The 16,520-nt window shown below is 39.9% G+C and overlaps 1 protein-coding gene across 15 annotated transcripts in view; it reads right to left on the minus strand.

The window, feature by feature from the left end:
- The window catches only part of LOC102688770 (nuclear factor 1 B-type), a 170,256-nt gene that overhangs the window by 46,435 nt on the left and 107,301 nt on the right, over nucleotides 1-16,520 (minus strand). For 13 of the 15 annotated variants that reach the window (XM_015345091.2, XM_015345089.2, XM_015345090.2 and 10 more), the window contains exon 3: nucleotides 5,620-5,673. The exons of the other annotated variants lie outside the window; for them this stretch is intronic. In XM_015345091.2, the coding sequence (XP_015200577.1) occupies nucleotides 5,620-5,673 (54 nt within the window). The remainder of the gene's footprint in view (nucleotides 1-5,619; nucleotides 5,674-16,520) is intronic. 15 annotated transcript variants of the gene reach the window in all.

The following is a 16,520-nucleotide window of genomic DNA, read 5'->3' on the forward strand; positions in this document are numbered from 1 at the left end:
AGATGACTACTGCCAAAGCCAACTGTGCGTCACCGCTGAGTAAATCCTGATCAGTGGTGTCATCCCACATCGAACCCGCAACAAACATCTTTACCTGCTGGACCGCTGGGGAGTTCCACTTTTCAAGCAATTTGTGAAAACTTGATTTCAAGATGTGGGCTATAATTTGCTAGTTGCAGTTTACTGGACAAAAGAAACAAACAGGATTTGCTTAACTGAACAGCGCCAACAAGTGCCATGTGGTTGAAATCAGATATAAAAATCTTCCTAATATTTTTTAAATAGCAGATGTGTAAGAATAACGTCAGGGATGAAATGGATGTGGCTACAACTGTGAAAAAAAAGACCGACCCAGCAGTAAGTCGGTTCATGAGCAACACTGAGATTGTCTCAGCTACAATTCACATTCAGTGCAGCATCTTGTATAAAAGCTCTCTGAACACAGCCTTCTACAGTAATCTGCCGATTGTCATGTTTTGCTTGGCAGTCAAATATACAGACCTGTTTCAGAGGTATAACTAAATTAAGCTCTGATTATTTTCATTCTTAATGTATTACACACTGGGACAAAAAAGAAAACACTGGTTGAGGCCGAAAAGAGGCATCCACAATTTGTAATAATTACAAGGACGTTGGTTGATAAACTATTCAGCATCGGTTTTTGCTCAAAAATGCCACACTCAGTCTTGTTTTACATTGAAATCACTCCCAGAAATAAACTCTCCTAAGCCAAGAATGTTAATGGTAAGACTGCTGCCATTGTTTCTTCGCAGGCAGAGTGCCAGCCACTGTACTTCAAACTTTCAAGTGCACACTGCTGGTAGGTAGCCCTAATTAAATTCAGACAGTACACAGAATGACTAGCCAAAGGCTAAGAAAGAGAATGCATTGTTGTACCACACTGGGCTCTGGAAAGTAACAGAAGCATATACAGTAACTGGCTTTTGCTTCACTTTAAAAATGCATTCGCTACAATAGCACCGTACCTAAATCAGTGAACAGAAATATTAAAGAGCTTAAATGCATAAAAAGGGCACACTCTTAATTGTTTTAATAAGTTCTGCATCACTTAACATTATTAACATTATGGAAGGTCAGTAGTTGCAGGCACTTCTAATTAGCTACTGTCCTAAATCCCTATTCTGTTTGCCTACTTAAACCCCAGCAAAGCAGGAACCTTAGTGTATTTCTATCAAAGTTAAAAACAGAATTTCTGGGTCCACATTTTGATAACACTCATGGCCAGGACAAATGTCTTAGCTCCTGACAATTGAACTCAGTGGTGAAGCAAGCCTTATTGTCAAAATGCACATAACTGCTAGGGTTTTAGCACAGAGTGGTTACACATCTTTTAAGGTGTGGGATCATTATCATTCCCTCGTGAGGTGATTTTAATGACTTTAGTGTCACTATCTGGTATTTGCACTTGGAAAGCGTGGTCTCGGGGAGACTTTCTCAGAGCAAACCTCAGGGAGAAACAGTTCTACAGACCATAAAGACAGGGCATTGAGAAAAAAACGAAATATTTCAAATCAATAACAAAAAAAAAGACACAGGAGACACCCAACGTAACAAGAGAAAATGTCTAATGTTTTAGTATTCAAAATGTTAGAATACTAACATTAAGGCAGTGTTTACCAACAGTACAAAAGAAATTGAGAAGATGCATATGAATAATAATGACGACGACACTATTGCTGTGTATATGCAACATCCGATACAATTACACAGAATTCCATTTGTCCCTCAATAAATGACTTTCAGAGATACAGTGTCCGTTAAGGGCATGCAATTGTAAATTAATATTAATCAGCTCCGGGTGTCTCACAAGACTGAGGTGAAGCACTGTATGCAACATTTCCAGATGCAGACATAGGCCAAGCCCATCCTTTAACTATACTAGCTTTGTGCTAGGGGAGCTCCAACACTGCTGCCGGACGCAGAAGAAACTGCACCAGTTTGTTTTATTCTTCCTTCCCTAAACGTTGTACATCCAATCGTTGTAGGTTACAACTTCTTAAAACCCTGAGACTGCTTTTCATCCATTCTTGCCCTCTCCAGGGACTGCTTCAGCTGAAACTTATTTCATAACGTGTTTTGCGTGTGCTGGGTCATGCTTTTGTTCACAATCACTCCCCTGGGGCAGGTCTCTCCCTCCACCACTAAGGCAATGGTGCTGTCCTTGTGCCCTGGCTATCAAAAATGGGCTCCTTGTGCTGTAATAAGAGTTTGTTTCTGCAGTTGTTAAAAAGTTTCTCCAAAAAATATAAAAGTTGCTGAAAAATCATGAACTTATGGGAAGCACTGCAATCACAGTTTAATTAGAAGAAGAAGTCGAGAATGATTGGAGAACGTTTGGCCGACCTGAACGGTGTGATTGGTAGAAACCGACTGATGGATCCATCCAGCCATTTCTTGAAAGAACCCAGGATAACAGCTTCAGCAGCAAAACTAGATACTGTAGCCTGCTCCAGAATCTCACACCCCTTTGTGTGAAGAAGTGCCTCCTGTTCTCAGTATTAAAGGCACTTCCACATAATTCCCTCTTGTGTCCTATGATTTATGTTTCGCTGTTAATTCTGAAGAAGTCCAGTGCTGACTTTGGCAACAAAGGTTTAACTCTTTCAGCCTGAATAAACTACAGAATGTTTTTTGCGCTTAAAATAAGATATTAGCAATCAGTGATTAGAAAGATTGTTTCTATTTTTTTGTTTTTACATACAATTTTGCAGAAATTATTTCTAAAACGTTCACTGAAGCTACATTACATCTTACTCATCTTGCAGCATATCAGGAGGGAATGTTCCTACTGTATGTTGGATTAGAGGGCTTGTCTGTATATATACAGTACAGTGTCACAAGGATTTTTGTCTCAGCTTACCTGCAAATACAAATTATCGCTTTACTTCCCACTAAATTCACTAAGTTCACAAACTAAGTTCAGCAACCTCAGATACCATGCTTACAGATGCCAAAGTAGAAAGCAAAAATCTCATTTAATTGCTTTTTGAACCTCCAGAGCAAACGTGCACTTTAGCATGTACAGACTTATCCTTTTCTGCCCCTTCTAATCCTATCAAGCCCTAATCCGCTAACCTTCATAGCTCATTTTCCTGCATCCACTGTTAAAGGTTAGAATTCCATGGACTGCAGCCACACATGAATGCCCTGCCCCTTTCCTTTCCAGTGTGATTGTAGGAGGAAGATGAAAAGCTCTGGCCTCGGAGCAGTGTTGCCTGCCTGTAGCCCAAGTTGAAGTACACACTGAGTGGAAAGCAGTGTAAATATTAGGTCAAGAACGCTATAGGTTACTACAGGAAAAAAGGAAAACTAGCGTGGAATAATAAAGAACGGAAGGTTTTGTGCTCGTGTAGACTTCTGCTGCTGGAGATGTGGCGTGAAGCGGACGTCTCCATCTCTCTGCGGTGCACACAAGGCCCATGTGAGGTGGCACTACACACCGGCGGCACAGACATGCCAGCCTTGAGGGGCACAGCAAGGGAATAAAACCACTTCTTAGCCACCCTGTGCACACGTCACTGGCCTGACCTCGTGCTTGCGCTAGTCAGATTTCATTAGTCACACAGAAGAAGTACGAAAGAAAAAAATGGAAATCAATTTTTGTACCTCCTCCAGCTGAGGTACAGAGTTGCAGTCTTCTGCTGGCACAGAGCAAGCCACAAGAAAGCAATAGAAATTTGTTATCAGGACTTACAATATTGCCAAAGAGAAGATCCTTTCACAGTTTCCCTGTTTAAAAGAAATGCTGTGTGCGTATACAGTATTTTAAGATTTTCTTCTCAACTACTGAATACCAGTAGTTGCAAATGTTGAAGGTGATTAAGTCTGCACCATGTTCAATTAAGTCATAATGCAGTGCAGGGCTCCAGACAATAACACTGCAACAGCAGCGCAAACGTCACACTGGACAGCAGGGTGCCCTCTGTTTTCAGAGCCTCTCTGCCTCGAAGACCCTGAATAACCCCGGGGCCAAACCACTTAACCTCCCCATAATCCACTCCACCGGGCGGAAATAAAGCCCTCCTGGAGCCTACATGTGTCACACCTCGGCTGAAATGGTTACAACATCTCCGAAAGCGATGGTGAGGAACACGTTCATACACCAACCCCACACTGGAGGGGAAGAAACAGACTCTGAACATGTTTGCCCAGGTAGAGGAATTAAGAAAATAAACCTGCAAGCAGCTGCTGGACAGGTTTCCATCTGAAAGCGTAAACGTACTGTGTGCGACAGCGAGGTATATTTGGATACAAGCAGAACATCTTGGGGGCATATTCACCAAAGCTATTTACTCCAGAAAACCATTATCAGTGCTTCTTCCAATGATGAAAACAAAACTGTCAACATTACAGAACTGCAAATAAATAAGTGAGGAATGTGCCTGATGACTTTTATATAGTATTACATGTTTTTGTTTAGGTTTTTGTTTTCTGCAAAACCAGTGAATTACAGGATATTTCATCCTTATGCATAAACCATTTTTTTTGCCAGTGGACAAAAATTTTCCCCAACTTAATACAAAAGGCATGCTGTATGAATTTACTTCTTGGCCCGTCTCGCACAGCCAGCCTGTTTTGAATGTAAATGAAGAAATACATATTAAAGTGTATTCTAATAAATTCACTAGACATTACCAAAATAGTATTATTGATAACCACCCTGAAAAGTGTTCAATTAACTATAGCTTGTTTCAAGTTTATTGTGGTTAAAGTGACCTTTACTTTCTAATACATAAATGATTCCAAACATTTTGATTTCAAGGCTTAAACACAGGCTGCTAATAAGGGCTGTGCCTATACCAATAATGTATCAATTATTTTAAACCAGGTGCAGAAGTCAAGATGCAGCAAATATCAAAAGAAACAATCTTGAGCCTTTACAGGAAATCCTTTAATGGATGAGAATATAGGAAAACGATAAGATATGCTATAATATGCCATGTGCCAGTGCCCACCCTTTCTCAGCAGTTCACGTACTGATGGAATTCTGTGTGCTCATTAAAAAACAGCACTGCAATGGATTGGAAGGACTGGGACTTGATTACCCCAGAAGTAACAGTAAACTCCCACCAGTTTTCAGCTTCGCTCACTTTATTTCCATGCTTCTAACACTCCAGAATTTCTGAAAATTATCATTTGGGGTATTTTTCAAATTCTGCACTCCACTGCTCTAAATTAAGAACTGGGCTTGTTTTCTGCAGCCTTGTTAAATGTACTTTAGTTCTGGCACCTCTTTTATCCTCAGTATTTTACTTTTATTACCTTCTCATAGAATTCTCCATTGAATGGAATGTTTTCTGTCCGTAAACCTAAGAAACCAGCAGGATATGAAACCTACTTGTATTCACATGAGCTTGAAATGTACTACTGTTCAACCGACCAAGAGTATTTTTGTAGAAAAAATACCTCTAGCACATACAACAATGCATGTTGGACTGATTGTGACACAAATGACTGCAATTCTACAGAGGCAAATGCCATCTGAATCTTCCAGTCATGCTGCCTGCCCCATCTTGTTGCTATACTATGTAAATTTCTACACATAAGGTCTACCTTTGTTCTACTGAATATATGCAAATATTTATTCATGGTACACACCTGGAGGATTCTTGCCAGGCTCATTGTTACTTGGACTTCCTGACTGCTGGGAGTCTGCAAATGAAAAAAAGAAAATGCATTTTACTATAAGGAAAAAATCCTGTGAAAAATGTGTACATTCTTGAACCTCAACTTTTCAACCGGTGACTGTAACCTTAACACAGCAGGACCATCTGTCAATGTTTCATTCTTTACAGTGAACTAGAAGAAAATCCTAGTCAAAAAACTTGAGCGTCAATATTCTCTTCAGTCTATGGTATGTAAGAGTTTTACCTCATGCCATGGACTTGACTACAGGAATCTGGTATTTTATTCTATATTTTCATGGAATCCTATATTTGTAGACTGCCTTCCATTGCTTATTATATTGAACAAGCCATCCCTGCATTTTCAATATTTATGAATTCTACAGACTTTAAGAATAATTTATATATTCTTTTTCATTCAAAGAAATCTAAAGGGACATCTTATTTTTGGATATCTTAAGCAGATTTGCAAGAAAAAAATATGATACAGTTAATTGCAAAACAATCAATGAATAACAGATTGACACAACAACAAAAAAACTCTTTACAGTATGTAGTATTACAGTTTAGGTCATGATCTGTCTTGCCCTGCACAGTCAATATATACTTTTGTAACTTTATATACTTCATTGCAAACTGCAAAAGTGCAAAGCTTAGTTTAAAATATATATATATAATGCATATTCTATGGGAAATATAAACAAAACTGAGTCTTTTCTTGAGATATCTGAACTCGGAGTAAATTTTATACGGATGAAACACAGCAATAACACAAAAATGGAGTCTGCAGGGTTATGGCCTCCAAAGGTCAGCAGCTGACAAGTTGATGCATGATACATTCCTTTTCTGGTGCTACAGTCATAACTTTAGCTATCTATCGGAGACTCATAAGGCATCCTGTTCTACATTTGAAACACACTACACGAGAACTTTCCAGATTGTGGATCCCTTTTACTGTACCTACATTATTCTGCATTGAGGGGATAGTCAGCCTGTGTAAGTTACTTTCTTGATTGAAACAGCTGATCACACCCTTGTTTTAAAACATCTAGCACTGTCCAATTAAAAGCCCTATGCAGACTCCCCATAGCCATATCACACTGTCGAAGACAGCATCCTGAAAGAAAAAAATAACACCTCAAGAGAGGATTTGCATTGCCTAATACGAGAAAAGCCAGTGCAATTATCCTAGACAGTGAACTTAGATGGCCCCTTCCAACATTTTTTGTATATGAAGTTTGTGCAAGCTCTGTTTCAGAAAAAAAAAAACTGGTGGGATTTACTTTCTTCCCTTTAAAATTGACCATTAAACAGCGCTGCAAAGACGGAATGTTCTTGGCTGGAACTCAACAATGACAAAGAAGGGAGGGAACTACACCATACGTTAAGCATGGATGAAAAAAACCTCTGCAAATTTAACTCCTTACAATGCCTCCTACAGAAGTGGATGCTGCCATAAAGTCAGTTTCTAGTTTGCTTCAGTGTGCATTTACGATTTGAAGACACGCGTTTCTCATGACTAATGCTGTCTAATAGGTATTCATTTTGTTACTAATATTGTTAATATAACTTGACACAGTAGCTCAGTGACACTCCTTGGTTTTTTTCACAGATCCCCACCCTGCACAGTGCATGGTGTCAGCCTGCCCTTCTGACAGACGAATGTTTCTTCCTTTCACCTTCTTTTTAACTGCCGAACTTCATCCACCCATTTTAAAGAATCCGGCTATTGACATTAAAAGCAAACAACAATTAAATTACATCTGCAGGCCTTACGAAGACGCTGGTGCTAACCTATACTGATCGGTTCAAAAAATGTGTTAACGAGTTTATAGGTTAACTTTTGGTGTAACTTGAAAGAGAATAAAAAAGGGAAAAGGAAGCAAATCTTCCATTTAATATTCAGCAGTACACAACAAACTAAAAACAAACTGTACATTTAGGGCTGTATTGAAATATTTCAAAAATGCCAAATTGATCAATATAAGAACGAATATATCACAAAACGTTAGAAACTGTTTTAACTGATTTTCAATGGATCTATACCTGGGTTCACAGCATGGATCCGTAGCTCATCAGTGTAAAGTGCCACAGGCTGTCAAACCTCAAGAGACAGCAAATGTGAAGCTGAATGTGCTTATTTGCAGTGAGCTACAACTAAATAACGGCAAAACCAGACAAGCCCTTTCGATGCACTTCATAACAGCGTCTTCAGCTGTAGAAGACAGTCCTTACACCCTGAGGGGAAGACCTCCATGCCCGCCGCCATTTCATTTCCCAGGGCTGTCTAGTTCCTGGGAAACGTAGCGGTTGATGCTGTAAAAGTAACGCAGGACGCCCAGGGAAGCCATGACCGAATCACAAGCACCTCTGATGCACTACAGAGTGCTTCCCCGCCGTGCTTTCCCCTCACAGCCTGGGCTCGCTTTGCCTGCGAAGACCGTCAGATCCTCACATCCGGAGGCACCATGACAAGAGATACATCATGGGACACTCGCTGCTATTTAGAGTGTCAAGACTCCAGGGTGAAAGTCCGCTGTTTTCTGCACAACTGATTTGGTGTAACGAACTTCAGCTTTCCTATACAACACTGTTGGCCCGGGATTTACTGCTGTACTGCAGAACGGCTGGCCTGGAGAGCACATGGCACAAATACGCCCCCACATCACTCACATTCGTTTTCATAACCGTATAAATTCCCAAGATCGCAACCGATAATATTCCAGACCCATCGTGCATCTAAAACGCATCCAACAAGGTCCAACCCAGGTGGCTGTTAATCATGGATCGTATATTCCACTTTATACAAAAACATGCCTGTCCTAGTTTGCTGGTCTGCAGTGCTGTCGATGTTAGTTTACAAGCAGACTATTTGCAACACGAATTTGGAAAGATACAGACACATAGATTTGCAAATGTATTTATGACTCAAGCAAGTACACGCTTCTTGTGCATGTCAACATGCTGGGCACAGCTCCCTCTTCACCTCAGTGAGGACAGTTTGTGTTCGCTGCTCTCATTTTTGTGTGTGCACAGAACTACTTTTATTTGACATACTGCACAGAGGCTTTTTTTTTTAATCTGAAGCGGGGTGGCGTTTTCAGATTTGGAAAGAATGATCTCTCTGCACTGACGACGCTCCTACAACTTGCAAGTTCTTAGAGAAGAATCTGGTTTGCCCACGCAAATGACTAAGTGCTTTATGCAAAAAGAAGGAGCAAATCCTGTCTCGAGAGAACAGCTGTTCATCTGCGGATTACCTATCGGCTTCATCGCTCACCTTCGGGTTCATAAAAGCGGATCATCCTTGAAGGCGAGGAACAGCCGAGGTTGAATGAATAAATGTCACGTAAACACCGATTGATTCTGACCGTAGTAGCACAGATGGAATTAATTAAATGTACGTTAGGTTAAAAGCACATTTGCATTTTTAAGTGTTGATCTTAATTTCACCAACGGTTTCTTGTCGAGTTCATAACTATTTCTGTTCCCTGATCAAAAAGGTTTCATTTCTGACATTCGATGAGTTCTCAGTTTTGGATGTTATCATGTCCTAAAAAAGGATGTTATTTCCCTTAGTAGAAAAGCAAAAGATCTGCAGTTTTGTACAATAAATACAAGCAGAAAAAGTACGTAACAAAAACACTCAACAGAATAAGAAGGGGGAATTTAAAAAGAGGCTTTTAAACTCCAATGATAAACCATCTAATAGTTTGTTACCAAGTATCACACAACTACTGATCCTTATACTATAGATTTTAGCAAAATCCTCAATTCTCTCCAAAAACACAATGTATGGATTTTACAGTTTTGTAAAGCTCTCATTGTGCGTGGGCAAAAAAAACACAGTCATACTGACTGACCAAGAAAGCTGTAGACCAGGCCTGTGATAAATAGCGCAAGATATTTTTTTGCATATCTTCGGTCACACCTAGTTTGTGTGTACACATCAACGTAAGCACACGTTCTTAAAGCGGCCTTATCAAGGTGCTGTGCAGGTGGTAAGACAACTGTTACTACTCCAAACAGCGGAATTGTTTCAAGATGGTTAAGAAAAAATTGCCTTCAGTGGTTATTTATCCAGCTGTCTCATGCAAACACAGCTAGACAACATAATGCAGATAACTCAGCTTTTAAGGCTGATTTGCAAATTAGCACCTACCCACAAAAGCAAATGAAGTTTATTTTGTTTGCAGTTAGTGGCCTGCATGAGCCCTCAGGCTCCTATTTCCTGAGAGTTACCCAAGGTTGATGCAGTCGGGTAGGAATTGAAATCCAAGCAGGATCAATACACATACCTTGTATCCCAAACTGTTCTGCACGTTTGCTAGCAAGCATGCAGACTAGACAGAGGCTACAATGAGTGTTACCTATCCATCTGCTAAGGATTACTAGTGTGGAGTTTTTTATAGCTGAGACTGGATTTTGGAATGTTGATCTAAATCAAAAGAATATTATGAAAGCTTTCGATAAATACAACTGCCACGAGATTATTTGTACTTGGGAGTGTTCTTCCAGTATAGATGAAGAAGTTATGAAAGGGTGACAGACCTGTTTGATTTAAAGTACCACTAGTTTTCTGTACCCCAAAGAAAAGCTTGTGGCTGAGAACTCTAAAGGAAATGATCCAAAAGGAAATGACTGGTTCAATACTAAATCATTTCTTCTGGGTGTGTAAACTACTATATTATGGGTGTTATGGCACCTCCACCGTATACTAGGTCTTCACTCTGTAAGAGTGCACATATGGAGAGTAATCCATTAATATATCATTCCATATCACATGTAACTTCAGCCAAATGTGTGCAAACTGTAGCAAAAGTGTGAAGTAAAGCATTTTACTTGGCAGAGCAGTGGCCCTGTTGCTAAGGATTTGCGCCTGTGGCTGGAAGGTTGCAGGTTCAAATCCCACAGCTGGCAGAGGAATCCTATTCCGTTGGGCTCCTGAGCAAGGCCCTTAACACCAACTGCTCCAGGGGCGCTCTGACCCCAGGCTCTCTCCCTGCCTGTGTGTCTGTGTGTGTCATGGAGAGCAAGCTGGGGTATGCGAAAAGATAATTCCTAATGCAAGAAATTGTAAAGGGTTAATAAAGTAATAAAGTAATTTTAGTAAGTATTAACAAGCAGTTACAATCTCAGCAATCCTCTGGAAATACGGCAAGAACCGTCAGACCTTATCGCAGCAATAACTCGAGATTTCCATGTAGTGCTTCCTTTCCGAGACAAGGAGGAGCATTAAGAGAGGACAATTTTTTTTTCTTTCCATAAAACCCTACTGAAGAAAAGTAAAAGCTGGAAATCTGCTAAATTTCCTATCGGTTATCTATGAAAATGCCTCTATGAAGAAGCACAACTCAGTGTTTGATGAACTAAGTGCGATCAGGGGACATTCCTTGACTAAACACTGGAGACGCTTGTCCATATTTTGCACTTAACAGACATTTTAATAATACAAAGAAACATGCAGTTATTTAGCATTTAGTTAGTTTTAGCGTTTAGAGACCAGGTTCAGGCTGCTCAATACATAATACAAAGAACAATAATGTCCTGGAAAAGAAACTTTCAAATGGAATATTGCTGCAGAAGCTACACTGCAAAAACAAGATAAGTCACACCAGCTTTATTGAGCTACAGTATATACCCCTAATAGTACTGCTATTCCTATTAATAAGTTTACAAACACAGAAATTACGACAGAAGCTCAAAAACATGAAGTTCTTCAACAGAAACAGCCCCTGTGGAGGCTAGGTATTTCCCTGCTGTGTAACACCCCTGTCTCCAGAAAGGGGTTCCCTGGCATGTCAAAGCTGGCAAGGGGAGCCAGGGTCAGGCCCAGGCCAGAACACAAGACAGGAGGCAGGCTGCTTCTCCTTGGCAGCTGGTGAGCAGGCCGGGCAAGCAGACAGGAGGCTGCCAAGCCAGAAATGGAACAGGAGCTCTCAGAATTGGCAGGCAAGAGGGCTCCTACTGTACAGAGCTCACTGTTGTCAAAACAGTGGCATGAGAGACACACAGGTCCGCTGTTGGCGCTCTAAGAACCACGCACTGGGGCGGGAGTCTCAGATCACTGGGAGAGAGCTTCTGCTCAAAGGCGCATAGCAGGAGAAAGCAACTATATGTAGTTTATTAACAAACTCCTTTTAAAGTAATGGAAGTGTGTTCATTTAGAAAGCGGGGATAACTCATTTTGCATCACCTCAATCGGTTATTCCTGCAGAATGAGGAGAAGGCTTGTGTGCTTACTGAAATTATGCTTTGAACGGAAGCACAAGAAAAAAAGATATCCTATGAAGTAAAACATACTGTAACTTTTGGACAAGTAAATTCCTCTGATAAATTCTCAAGGCATTATGATCAGGTATTGTTGTAAATGTGCTGAAGAATAAAAGTAAGCTTTGTTTATGAGTTGCTCATATTTTGTATAATATACAGTACAGTATATACTGTTTTTATAATAGAACCCTAAAAGGAATTTCCTGAAAAATCTGTAGAAAGTTCTGAAAGGTTAACAAAAGACATGCATTATTCAATATCTCATTAATTTCAATTTGTAAGAAGTTCAAAATTAAATACGGGTGCTATGAACATATGACTTAGTCAAAAATACTTCTGTATTTTATAAGCAAATGTGCAGAGGTTCAAGAAAGCTCAAACACATTTTGCTTCTTTGGTAGAATCAAACATTTGTGTAAGAATCTTAACGTTTAAGTAACGATGCATTCAAAACATTTTATGCATTTTCTTTTTCCAGGGCTTGTTTCTAAAACAATCGATTGTTATTAACGCAAAATTGGTAGTATCTAGTATTTCTGTCAAGAACTGTAGCTCTTGTGCCTCCATAACATGAGCCAGGGATTGTGCTTCTCCAGGATTGTGCTTCTCGCCAAAAAGCTTTGCTTGTTTATCCATCCCATAGTGTATCATCGTAAAAAGCGCCCAAACACTCTTCAGTCCCCTGTTCTGGTACGTGAAATGTTATAGCAGAAATTAAAAAAAAATGATTACACAAGCAGAGTAGTTTGGACACACCAAACATTACATCATCACACAATAAGATACAACAGACTTGTCCAAAGGGTAGGTGCATGTCTGAAGTTCAGATTAAGTTAAATGCAGGTCTCTTGGATCTGCTTCTTCTGTGGAACCTTCTGTTGAACCCCATCTTAATTGACAACAATCGCGTGGCTACGCCGGTGACGTTTTCTGGCTTAACCGAGACTGCTCGGTCTGCGGATGCAATCGGAAAGGAAGATTAAAAAAGGAAGGAAGGAGGCGTGCAGCTGAAATGGAATTAAAAAGAAAGCACATCCGGACCAAAAGCAGAGATAGCATCATTTCCCACCCTTCTTCTTTACTCAGAGCATTCTAGTATTATCAAAATTGTTTGCCAGCACAGGATTGTAGCATGTTTTCAATCTGTCAATAAATTCGAAGTTGGTTTAGCTAGTGGAAATGCTGCCCACAGCTAACTCTCTTATCTGGAGGTACCGGCTGCTGTGCTGCTGTCATCAAAGAGTCAGTGTGTGAGACAGGGAGGCAAAATCTCCCTGAACTGGAACATTCAAATGAAACACGAGTCCCAGCTTATCAAGGTACAGGATTCACAACAAAATCTGTCGATAAATAAATGACCAGAAATGTGGCCTGCTTTGAGGGGTTTGCTCTGTTGATGACGTTTCTGCCTGGAGTACCCGGCAAAAGCGAAATCCTTGCTGGTGGGGAAGAAACTGGGAGTGATTTTTCAAAGATACGCCTGAATCCCAATCTACAGGACGTGGCCCAACGTGGTTTGCGGCACCGGTATTCCTACTGCTTGTTCAGAAAACGAGAAAAAGCACGATTCTCTTCCTGATACAAGAGAATAGTGTGGCGAAGTTTGGACTTCAGAGACGCTGGCATGCGTTTCATTCCTATTAAAATAATCATTCTTCCCTATTAAAATAATTATCATACCTTTCATATAATTATTATAATTATATCTAAATCGGTCCCAAATTCCTGCGCTGCAAAGGCCGTCTATTGTGCCCAGCATTTCTCCTTGCAATGCTCGCTCTTTCCCCCTCTTATCATTTGCTGCAATTTTATAAACACTGCAAAACACATCTCCCACTGCCAACTCCCAGCTTGGTGTGAAACCCAGCTTTCTTCTTTTTTTCCTTTTTTTTGCGCCTCATTGAAAGTAATCACAGTTTGGAAACTTTCTTTTTTGGCTTCTGTAGTGCACGCTCACAACTCTCTCACACACACACACTGCGCATACCGTCGACATTTCAGGAGGAGCAGCTTGGCAGCCATTTTAGATGCAGCCTGTGCAGTGCACATGTATAGAACCCGGTGCCAGCACTGCACGGACGGGGAGCCAAGACCAGTCTTAGTATTTGGAAAGAAGTTTATAGAGGAACAAACTCCAGAAATATCTCCTAATTACAAGGCACTAGAGCCGTAATGTTTTAACAATACAGCTGTGTTAATGTAAATATTTAATTTGGCAGTCCCCTCCGCCCACTTTTCTGCTTAGCGGTGTTTACTGTACAAAGTTGCCTCCCCTTATGGTGAGAGTTCCCTATAAACTGGCGTGTGTGACGAGACTTGGTGCATCCTCTTCAGTTCTGGCTGCTATCAACTGAAGTAAAGCCAAAGTTACTTCACTTCATGGGTCTTGACTCTAAAACTAACAATCTGACTCACGTGGGCATTTTTCTTCTGTGTTGACAAAACACAGGGGCCTTTATCAGGAGAGTTATAACCCAAATAAGATAGTGCAAGGAAATCGGCTGAGCGGAGAGAAAGGGGATCTTATCAAGCCAGCGTCCAATCAGTAATGCTGTGCACCACTCTGCACAACACAAAGCCAAACAACCTCTGCCTGCACTGCCTAATATTTCTGCTTTCTGTAAGAAGAGAAAACGAGCAAGCGAGCCAACTAATAATTAATGGGCATCCATCATCCATATCTCTCAAACCGTCTAAAACAAAACGAGGCTTCTAGCCAACTTTAGGAAATCCATCTTCATCAGTGTTATGACAAATTACAATAAAACGGATCAAGACTGATGCCTTCAAATACTAAGAGCCATTCACTATACATTATGAGAGCTCAAAAGAAGCAGGGAAAATGTGAGTATGGTAAATGTTATATTAGGGCATCAGTTTGGATAGCTGTCAGAAGCATATAGAGATATTTTCCACATTACAATTTGTAGCATCATTATATTACACATATATTATTATTAGATCTGCCCCATTTCTATTAAAGGTAACCAATACTGGAGATGAACCTTTTGAAACTTTAACGCAAGTTTAAAATGTTTTAGAAAAATTACTCTGTTGACAGAAGCCAAGGGCAGGGGACATGTGTTGTTTTTTTTTATTTTGCTCTCAGCAGTGGTGAAAATGCGAACCCCTCTGCTAACACACTATAGCGAAAGGAGGAGATACGAGAGGCTGAATTCTGAAGGCTGGTGGTGGCAAACGTGAAGAATCATCAGACTGAGCTTCCAGTGCATGTGCATATTAAACAATGAACAAAACATTCCCGAGAACAATGAAGGAATAAAGAAACGTATTTTCTCATACCCTCGTGGTCGGATGGAAGTGACAAGACTCACGAGGCCACTCTGTCTGAAGCAGACAGTTGCCTACTGTTTAATGCAGGTCTCCCGGTCACCAAAAGGTTGTGTCACTCTATTGTGAAGAGCTTTGAGATGAATACTTTTTTTAGAGGAGCTATATAACATAAAATCAATAATTAATATTGATATTGCTGTAGCATATCAAAATATAAGGTAAGCCTGCAAGGAAAAGCTGAACATCACAATATTTCAGTAATCAGTAAAAAAAATATAGCAAAACCTGCACGTATTTGGTCTTCCAAAAAATCCAAATTAAAATACCTAGTTGCAGTGACATTCATTTATTTAGAACACCTTTTAGAAATACCTGCTAAACAAAATGTAAAAGAGCGTTCCATCTCACACACAGAATATACGACAGTATGATATATGAATTCAGATGACAAACCTCAATGCCAAGCTATCTATGATCATTGCTGTTGATATTCTATAGCAGATTAATGTGTGTCAGTGCAGTATGGACACATTTTAAAGTGATTAAGAGCAATTAAAATGTAGTGCTACTTTCACATTAAGAGTAAGTCTGGTCTTAACAGGTAAAAGGTACAAAAAAAAATCAGTTATCATGACTTAAGAATGAACCCTTAGACCTTAATGTTGGGAACTGTAATGTTACCCAATGGTGAGTCTTTTACATCTAATGTTATTTCATAATGCATTTTCCATTGGTTCAGTTGAAACAGTATTTATTAAATTCTAAACTGGACAATATGGTCTATATTACAGGATTAAATCTGATTACATAAAAATTTTCCTTAAAAACCTTGCGACATATCAAATATCACCTACATTAATCTTCAAACTGCAGCAGCAGGTCACATACAAAGTCTTGAAATGTCTTGTATCTGGGAGTCTGGAAACAGACATGCTCAGCTATTACAAAGTATGGAATGCTTTTCTGTGATGGATTGAGTTAAATACTATAAAATAATAATTGCATTGTTCATTGCAGGGCTCCAGTATTATACCAGTGAGCTGCTTAACAACGTTTCCAGTCATGAATAAAAGAAGGAGTGAACAAAGCAAAAGAGAAAACGAGTGCAACATTCAATTTCGGAGAGGCGGATGCCTCCCTTAATAAGAAAGCAACACTTACAATCGGAGAATTAAGCTTGACTGTTGCGAGGCCACGGAAACGCAGCCAAACCAACAAAAAAAAAAGGCCAAGCTAAAGAGAACTTTTTTACCCTCCTTAGAATAATGCATGCAAAATTTGACAAAATGAGAGTGCAGAAGCATTTAT

Source organism: Lepisosteus oculatus, chromosome 1, assembly GCF_040954835.1.
Source record: "Lepisosteus oculatus isolate fLepOcu1 chromosome 1, fLepOcu1.hap2, whole genome shotgun sequence".
In the NCBI taxonomy this organism is placed as follows: Eukaryota; Metazoa; Chordata; class Actinopteri; order Semionotiformes; family Lepisosteidae; genus Lepisosteus; species Lepisosteus oculatus.